Source organism: Brassica oleracea, chromosome C3, assembly GCF_000695525.1.
Source record: "Brassica oleracea var. oleracea cultivar TO1000 chromosome C3, BOL, whole genome shotgun sequence".
Lineage (NCBI taxonomy): Eukaryota > Viridiplantae > Streptophyta > Magnoliopsida > Brassicales > Brassicaceae > Brassica > Brassica oleracea.
The window spans coordinates 30,974,936-30,985,028 of NC_027750.1; the positions used below are offsets into that span (position 1 = coordinate 30,974,936).

General features: G+C 36.1%; 1 protein-coding gene across 1 annotated transcript; it reads right to left on the minus strand.

Annotated features, from left to right (window-relative positions):
- Positions 1-7,153: 7,153 nt before the first annotated feature.
- On the minus strand, positions 7,154-8,764 carry LOC106331648 (PXMP2/4 family protein 2-like). The gene is made up of 3 exons (XM_013770042.1): positions 8,479-8,764; positions 7,763-7,872; positions 7,154-7,667 (listed from the first exon to the last, which is right to left on the minus strand). Exons 1-3 carry the CDS (start codon positions 8,635-8,637, stop codon positions 7,253-7,255), a joined length of 684 nt encoding a protein of 227 aa, XP_013625496.1. The 5' UTR covers positions 8,638-8,764; the 3' UTR covers positions 7,154-7,252.
- Between the last annotated feature and the right edge of the window lie 1,329 nt (positions 8,765-10,093).

Below are 10,093 nucleotides of genomic sequence, written 5' to 3' on the forward strand. Positions count from 1 at the left end.
CAACTTACGATTTCTTAACCAACAGCCCGTAAGCCGCATGACGGTTTACGCTTGGTTCGCAAGGAAAGATAAATGTCAAGTTTCCGCGGATAAATACGAAATTTTGTAGATAATTACGAAGATCGGAAAAAATGAAATATCTCCATTTTTATGCTATGACGGCTTAAGGGCAGAAGGGGAAAAGCGTAAACCGATCTTGGAGCCAGTATATAAAGAGTCCTAGGCGAGAGGCATGAGGAAAAGACTTTTCTCAGAGCAAACTTAGCACTTAGGGCAATTAGGCAACTTTCCGTTTTTGTTATTCGAGCTGCGACTCAATTAGGTTTAGTCGTCTTGGGGTTGTTAAAACTAGGAATCTCGCCGACAGCTCTCGAGTCCAGGCTTATACCTTGTTGTAAGCGCTCATACGCAAATTCAGAACAAGACTTCTCTTTGCTCTCTTTTTACGATTTCATATAATTTATCGTTGTTATCTCGTGTTCTGATTGCTTAGCGTGTGGTATTAGCAGATATCCGGGACCTCTGGAAAACTATGGTTCTCTTACTTTCCTAATTTAAACGGAAATCGATAGTGCGAATTTCGGTTCCCACAAAAATATGCACACGAATAATCAACACGTCTCCAGAGTTGAGACTTGAACTCATATATCTCAACGACTTCATATTCTAATTCCTTTTTAAACCTCAATATCTTGTAATTGTCACGCGATACATTGTCGTATCCAAAACCGTAGATACCACCAGGCGGGCCTGTGTAAGAACTCTAGAGTTCGATCCATTTGACTCGGCTCAGAAACGGATTCCAAACTACAAGATTGTTGTCTCTGTTATCAAATCGGCATAGCAATAATCCGTCGCAGTGAATCATTAAATCAATATCGTCTGGACCTTGTAGACTTGAAAGGTCTGGGGTCTCAAGATTGATGACTTGAAACGACTTATGATCTTGGACTCGGATGAATCCTTCCCGAGAGAGATCCAAGTGTTTGTAGATGAATCTCTTGTCGATTAAAAGAGCACACCATTGTTTGCAAGTGGACTTGAATCGTACCAAAGATGCCACCGGGAGTCTGTAAAGTATGTTTTCTACCAAGTCAAAAGGCAGCAACGACCAGGAAGTGTTTGACGAAGCCATGGAGAAAATCAGAAAATTAGGTTACAAAAAGGTCAAATTTTATTTTTCTTTAAAAAAAAGGTCACCTTTTATATGTTTTAAGAAGTGTTATTCAGTCATTACCTTTATATATTTTATTCTATAAATTTTACTACCTATCAAATTTTAAAAAAAAAACTAATTTCATGTTTGTTTAAATTATAAATGTGTACAATATATTTTATATTTTAAAGAAATACTTAAAATCTAATTAAATAGCACCAGATTTCAGAACTCAAAATTTATGAGGCTTGATTTACAAATATGCATTAAAAAGGTATAATATTTGAATGTTAACTGAATAACAGTAGATTTTAAGATTTATGATGAATGATTTTCAAATTCAATAATATTAGATTTTCAAAACATAATTTAGAATCATTAATTGAATAACATCAAATTATTGTTGGATTGAAACATTTCAAAGATTCATCATTGAATAACACCCCTATAACATAAACTCAAATCAGATGTCAAAAAAAAAAAAAACATAAACTCAAATCTATACTATTATTTGCGAACTGATTTTTCGCAATGGAGCCTTCACATTAAAAGTTAGAGTGGCTAACATCGTTTATACCTTTAATTAATATATATATATATATTATATAATTAAAAATGAATTTATATTAATAATATCATAAAAAGAAGATAATTTTTATATATTGTGTTGTTGTCTTAATGAATTTATATATATATTTCTCTATTATATAATTAAAAAATAATTTTATATTAATAATATCATATTTTTTTAAAAAATAAGATAATTCTTATATATTGTGTTGTTATCTTGAAAAAATATTTTTTATCATAAATTTTGAAATTAAGATATACAACAGTTTATAATCAAATATTAATCAAGTAAAAACATTTGCATAAAGATATTTTTAAAAAAAATTTTAATATTTGAATGTTTTTAATGAATTTTTTTAGAGAAATAGCCTTAGATAATCATTTACCAACTTTTTCTTTCCATTCTAGACTTCAATGCCCAAAATCACAAAAAAATTCATTTAATATGGGCATTTACCATTTTACCCATTTCTTTCTCTAATTACATTTTTTTCTGAAAATTGAAATCGCGAAATTGACGACGACAGCTTGCCTCATCTCCGGCGTCGATCATCTCAGCCGTCATTATCTCCGGCATCGATCATCTCTGTCGTCATTATCTCCGACGTCAATCATCTCGTCTGTTATCATCTCCGGCGCTGCTCCTCTCCATCGCCATCATCACCACTTTAATCATCTCCGCCTTCACTCCGTAATCGAGCTAAGCGTGTTTGCTATTTGTGTGAAAAGTCCATTCTGGAAATGTCTCTCAAACTAGTAGACTACGAGTCCCTCAACGAAGACGTGAAGAAATGTCAGTATGCAATCAGAGGTTCTCTCTTGATCAGGAAGCTTCTTCCGTTTCTGGGTTTTCCGAAGTCAAAAGGGTGTTGTTATCTTCACAGTTACAAGTCTATTCTCTGTAATTTTCATCATTTTCTCTCATTGTTTATATCACTGCTTTTCTCGTGACCACATGTAAGCAAATTGGTTTGGTTTGCTAGAAGGATCCTTAAAGTGGTGTTGTTAAAGTGCAAATTTTTCAATACTACACTCTCTAAACCTGTTTTGAAATTAGAAAATTTAGTAGATTCATTGTTGGGTTTATGGATATCGAAGCATATTCAGGTGAGAATTGGGTCAATGTCGGTTTCGTCCTGATTCCGGTGAGCAAGAGTTCCGATCAGTTCTTGGTCCTACCGGAAACAAGTTGCAGAGGAAACTACCCGAGTTGAAACTGAAGAAGAAGAAGAAGAAGAAGAAGAAGAAGAAGAAGAAGAAGAAGAAGAAGTAGAAGAAGAAGAAGAATATGAAGTCAAAATATGAGAAAACAAAGAAGCTAGATACTCCGGCTTCACCAACTACAACACTTAAGCAAAGAAAAACCCAAAAAAATGAAGAAGCGTTTTGTTGCTCAAGCTCGCTCTCAAGGAATAATAGTGAGTAGAACTGTTGATGCAGGAGCTTCTTTATTGGTTAAGACATAGGGTTAATGGTAGGTAAGGGCAATGGTGATCATTAACCCCAGAAATCCGACTAGTCAGTGTCTCAGTGAAGCTAACTTAAGAGAGATATTGCGATTCTATTGTGACGAGAGATTGTTTTTTTAGAGACGAAGTGTATTAGCAGAACATATACAAAGATGAGAGATCCTCATCAGCTCTAAGAAAGTAATCATTTTCCTTTGTGATCATTATTACTCTATGGAACACATATGAGATCAATACTTTGTCTTTAAAATATTTTGATGGATATCTTAGATAACATATATGCCTTATAATAGTATCACATTAAGATTTTCTTAATAAAATATCTGAAAATGCTTCAAGACAGTTGAAACTTCTGATACTCTCAAAACTTCATTGATGTTTCTACACTAACTTATGTAGTTTTATACATGTTTAAACTTTGCTAGATAGAAATACACTAATATATATTTCTGGAAGCCCATTCAAAAATTTACAAATGCTTTCCAACATCTATAACATTTTTTTTTTTTGGTTTTGTGAAGTCATCCAGAATATGTAAAATTCTTTCTTGTAGGAGTTTGTTGTGGATAAGAACAGAACTGCGTCGTTTATTAATTTAGAAGAAGATTTTCAATATGAAGATCTGCTGAAGATGGTTTCTAAAGATTTTTTTATTCAAGTGGAAGACATAACCTTGAGCTATGAGATTTCTTTGGAGTTGAAAAGCACAATTGAAGATGTTCCCCCAATCTCCTTTGAAAACACTCGCCAACTAAGAAGATTCATCGGCAAGATTAGAGTATTTGAAGGAATATGTCGGTTGTGTATAAAGGTTTGTTGTTTATATCAACAAATATCAATAAAGCACTATTCTAGATAGCTTTCCTAATTATGTACTCAACCTTTCAAAAAAACCTTGAATCCTGCAGGTTCTTCATGATTCAGCTAGCTATAACAAGCAAACTAGATATACATGTGCTTCTCCAGTTTCTTCGAATTTTATTACAAATTTTGGTTCTACTGTGCAGAGAGAACAACATGTACATTGTTTCAAATCTCTTTCTGTGTTTGTATGATTTTCTTCTTTCTTATACTAATTATGATAGCCTTCCTAATCTTGTACTAATTCTTCCTAAACAACTTGAATTTTGCGACTCTTCCTTGTCAAGGTATCTCTGCAGTTCCTCTTAATCTTATTCCAGATTTTAGTCGTGTCCATATTGGACTTTCACCAACCATGAGAGAAGATGGCGCTATTAAGGTGAATATCTATTTTAAGAGCAAGGGAGAATTAATGTCGAGAATGAATAAATGGTCTTTAGAGTAGAAGTTTGAGTACAAAACTATCTATTCTAACAAGTCAAGAGTTGTATTGCAGTGTGTTGGTGACAATTGCTTGTTGAGAATGTGTGCCACTAAGTTGTCTTGTCAGATTTTTTTGTGGTTAAGAAATATGTGCATGAGCATACATGTGATACAACACATAGGAATGTGAACCACAGACAAGCATCTGCAAAGGCAGGTACTCGGTTGAGGTATTGGAGAGTAAAAACTGTTGCGTCTGATTTGGAGTAAAAAACTGGAATCTCAGTACTCGGTTGAGCTATTAGAGAGGCAGGTATCTCATTCGTTGCCTCTGTTCTCATCTGCAAAAAAATATTAGGAAGGGAGTCATGAACACTTACAAAAGCTTCCAAAAATATTTGAAAACTCCAAGATTTTGAGCATGTACCTGATGCGTCTGATTTGGAGTAAAAACTGGAGTCTCAGTACTCAGTTGAGCTATTGGAGAGGCATGTGTCTCATTCGTTGCCTCTGTTTCCATCAGCAAAAAAAAAATCAGGAAGTAGATCATGAATACGTACAAAAGCTTCCAAAAATTACTTGTGTATACCTTTTTATTGTTTGGCGAAATGATCACAGTCAAAGGCTCTGTAGCATCCTGGAAAAACATGTTCATAATGATATAAGTACCAATATTTTATTTTTATTGTTTGAATGTTGGTTTATTGACAATCTTTCTTTTGGCTCTGAACCAATAGGGTACTTCAGCCCATGCAGTGCTAGTTTGAGAGGTAATGAATCCCCATCTTGTTATTATCATGTGTAACCAAGCAAAAAAAAAAATTCAAATTTGTTACCATCGGATTTTCGGGAAAACTTTCCTGAAACTACACAAATCAGTCCTAAATTTTAAAAACACTACACAGTTTCACAAGCACAAGCAGCAAGAGACTAACAATTTCATAAGCAAATTCACGAGCCTACCAAAGATATCAACATGCATAAGCAGAAGAAGACACCAAGCAAAAAGTTTTTCAAATTTGTTAACATCGGATTTTCGGGAAAACTTTCCTGAAACTACCCAAATCCTTCCTGAAATTAAAAAAAAAAACACTACACGGTTTCACAAGTACAAACCAACATGCGTAAACCAAACAACTAAAAATACCACACATCTGGCTCTCTAAAATATCATTTAATGTAACTCAACTGTATCTAGCAAACAACAGAGTCGAAGGTACCAAACAGTACCAAACATTACCTCAAAACCTTGTGTTCCCAAAACTAAGCAGCCTTTGATTTGAGCTCCAACAACTTCCAAGCCCCTTTCCCTCGTTGGACAACAAACGCAACAGAGCTTTCTCTTTACCAGAACAACTTCGCGGATAATAGTGTTTCTCTTCAGCTACAAACAGTACCAAACAGTCTAATGAGGCACATTACACTTGTGAATAACGAGAACAAGAAAAAGCTATAATTTTCATGTGTGTTCTTATAAAACTTTTAGAGGAACAAGAGAACTAATACATCGACACACACTTGTTTGAAACGATATCATATCAAGCAATCAGACTAAAAAAAATTCGAATCTGAGAGGAATAAATCATTGGTCAAAAGAACTAGGAACATCAAAGATTCAAAATGGCTTACCAAAAAGCAAGGTCACGAACTCATCTTCTTCGGTAAGCTAAATTTTGTAAATGAAGCTTAGTGAGATTCCTTCTTTGTAATTCTGATTATGTTCTCTCTGTTGGATTTGAACAACAAAACAAGCTCAAATCTATTATCTGAAGAACAACAAATCGAAACCTCTTATTTTCAATTCAAAAACACTAAGAAGAGAAATTTCTCAAATTTTCAATCAAAACCCCTTATTTCGATTTTGAAGAGAAAACATTCAGAACTTACATCTATAGATTCCTATTTTGATTGTAAAGACTTTGACCCGGTGGTTCAGCGTAATTTGTCTCCGGCGTATCGATGGCGTACATTGTAACCGTCGAGCGAGAGAGAACGTTGGCGAGCGAAAGAAAACGAGTTTTTTTCCGTTTTTTTTTAATTTGTTGGGTATATTATCAATTGAGAGTATTAAAGTCTTTTGAACAATTAATGAAAGCTATTTAAGTGATCTTCCATTTCGGAATATGTTTTTGAAACAAAAACTCAAAAAAATCTATCTAGGAGAATTGCCCATTTTTTTTATCGATATAACTAATTTGATGTTTAATTTTTTTTTTAAACATAAATAATAACTTATAATAAGAAGATTATGTCTGCATGTGCCGGGGACAACACACCTAGTTGTATATTAGTTGTCGTATTATAAAATCTAATTGTATGGGTGTGGCTTAGATTATACGATACGCTTAAAGTTTAGATAGCTTGACGTGTCGGAGGTATATAATAGTCATGATTACATCATATAGTCATGGAAAACAGGACATCTATTGATGAATCAGTTTCAGACTCCCAAGCACAAAACTAAAAAAACTCTACCGGTGACGTAAATGCTCTGTAAAAGGGTAATGGTTAAGACACTTGATTATATAAAAATGAAATGCGATCGTAGAAAGTATACTTTGGCATTAACAATGTTTCTACCGAGAATACCACTTGGAGGTGGCCTTAGCTCATTTCTATAGTTTTCTTATTTAGAACTCGAACCATTTATCTATTCACAAAGAACAAATTCTTCAAAACGAAATAATATCTGATCTGATTGAAAATCGCCAATTACACTTAGTTTTGTCATTTCATTCAAAGTTTTTATGACATGTGAGAAAAACGAAATGAATCATACTCCACCTGTGCCACCTCGTTCTTTAAGCGTTAGAAACGGAGTAGTAAACCACTGCTTCCAAGCTGCATCCTTCTGTTGATCCACCCACGATAGAAAAGCGCTGTCTATAAGGCAAAAGATGTTGACGTAAAGCAGCTGGTACTGCACGGGAACGTATCTGAAGTTTGCGATCTGAAGAAGCGGCCATGCTCCGCCTTCAAGAGCTAGAGCTGGTAGAAAGTCTCTTTTGAGCCCTTCTTTCACTTGAGATGTGTTCTTGCCCGTGGCGTATCCCATGTACGTGAAGAACACGAGTAGATCTATGGGGCCGAAGATAAGACCGTCCATTGCAACTTTGGCTGCCACAAAACGTGTTGACTTTGGTACGTATCGAAGCTTCAGTTTTATGAATTTATCAAGGCCTTCGTACCTGTGACCCCACATATATAAACCGTGTTGCTAGATTAGGTGAGAGGCAACATGAGGATATATAGCAAAATGATAAGAAAAAAGAAGGAAAGAAACCAGAAGTGGCCAACAGGACCGACAAAACCAAGTCCAAACATGCTTGTAATGGCTACTCGCTTCCAGTTGAGCTTAAATTCCGAATCTGCGTCTGCGTCTTTATTTGTGTCCTGTTTTTATGGAAACATAGATTAGTGCTCCACACAATACATCGACCTTAGAGACAAATGGGAATAGCAGGATGCGGCCGAAATCACATGGAAAAGTACCAAATGACTGGTGGTTTTATTAAATTCTAAGGGTTGTTTTGCAGTAAAAGACGTCTCAAGCAATTTGTTGCTAATCCATGAACTATATAGCAGGATTGAACTTAATGTTAACAATAGACGAAAAAGGTGAATTGTGATGCAATGTTGACATGGAAACAGCATGAAGAGTGAAAAGGAAAAGAAAAACACATATTCGTTATGTAATTATCCTCACCATATAAGACCTCTCTACTCAACTAATAACAGAAATGATTATTAGAAAAACGCCATTAGGTAATGTTGAATCCATAGAATCTCAGCAAACAAGTAACAACACTAAGCATCAAACTACGGATTCATGGGTAACAACACTAAGCATTTTCTTGGATACAGAATAAAAAAGACTCCATCAATCTCTGAGGAATAGATTCATAAAAATCAATACGCATTCAAGAAACACCTAAATTAAAGAATCGGAGAGAATAATCTCCGTCCAATCAGAGGCAAAGGAGATCTAGAATGACTAACGGTGAGACGGAGAAGAGGAGGAGGAGGTTTCGCAGTTGAATGAGTGATGTATTGAGCGGTGACGTCCCCGAATCCCCAAAGCAAGCCCGAGCTTATGACCTGAGTTTTCACCGGATGAACGCTCAGGCATCGCTGGTACCATCTCCACACCTTCAACATTATCGAATTGGTCACCGGAGAACCCCCGCGGGAGAAGGCGATTTTGGTTTTTTGTTTGTTTAAGCTCTTCTTTTTCTTCTTCCTCCTAAACGTCTTCCTCTCTTCATTCTTTTTTTTTTCTTTGCTCGTGTCAATAACACTCAGAACCGGAACCTCTTTGTGGGCGTGAGAATAGTCATACTTACTAAATGGGCTTCAGCCCATCAATGAAGGCTAACATTCTTAGCTAGTATTTCGTATCTAAATTTGAGTAAGATAAGATGGTGGAGAGTCCTCAAAATAAGAGAAATTAGGAGCTACACCGACGAAGTATTGCGTATTTAGCAACCTGCCAAACGACACTGTTTGGAAACTGTCAAATGTTTAAGACATTTATACCCCTATAAGCCTTCCACGTAAAGTAACTGTTCTGGAGCCAAAATCTTATGGAGGTGATTCTGAGATCTGTTCACTTATATGAAAATCTTCTTGTGTCAGAGACGAACAAGGAATGAAGTAATCTATTATACAGACTCTCTATCTATCTCCCCATCTCTTCATCTCTCACTTCGAGAAAAAGAAAAAAATCCCAATTGCAAATCAAAAACCCTAAAAAACAACTCTGCGTAGTTATAATGGAGAAGGAGAGGTTGACAGCTCTGTCGTGTACTATACCAGAGGGAATATTCAAGGCTGGTGAAGAACCAACAGGGGTGAGGGTCACATCTTATCACAAAACGTTTGGTATCAGGCAAATTCTAAACGCTCTTGAGCCCGAAGAAATTGAGAAAATACGGGCTTCTCCTTTCGGTAAATTTGTAGAGCTTGCTGATAAGCCTTCATTCTCTGGTCGATTTGGTCGCTATATCATCTCAAGACAGTTGAAAGTTACGAAGAAGCCTGAGGCCTGGTTCGTATTTGCGGGTAAACCAATTAGGTTTTCTCTTCGAGAGTTTGCATTAGTAACAGGGCTCAATTGTGGAAAATGCAAGAAACGGTCGAAGAAAAAATTGGCCAACCGGAACATAACCGAGAAACCATAATGGGGAGAACTATTTGGGACTCTGAAAGAAGTTCCAGTGGCGTCCGTAATCCGTATGCTGAAGAAGAAAACCGTGAGGGGTGAAGATTTGCGGCTGATTTTTCAGATGCGCTGTTCACGGATTCTCCTCTTGGTTTGACGAAGAGGACCCCCATGGTTGGCAGAAGACTAGCCTGCTAGAGGCTCGAGAGCAGATCGACCGCCAGCGAAGTGAAATAAAAAAATTGGAATCACATATTAGGGTTCTCCACCAACAAAGGTCCTCACTTCCGACAGTGTCCGGCGACAATTTCTAGATTACTGAGGCAGGGGAAGACACTTTGGAGGAGTACCATCAGTTACAGACAGAGTTGTTGAAGGCGAGAGAGACAGAGAGAGAATGTTACGACAAGTGCTTCTTATTTCGTGGGGAGGGTTTCTAGCCGCAACCGCTAT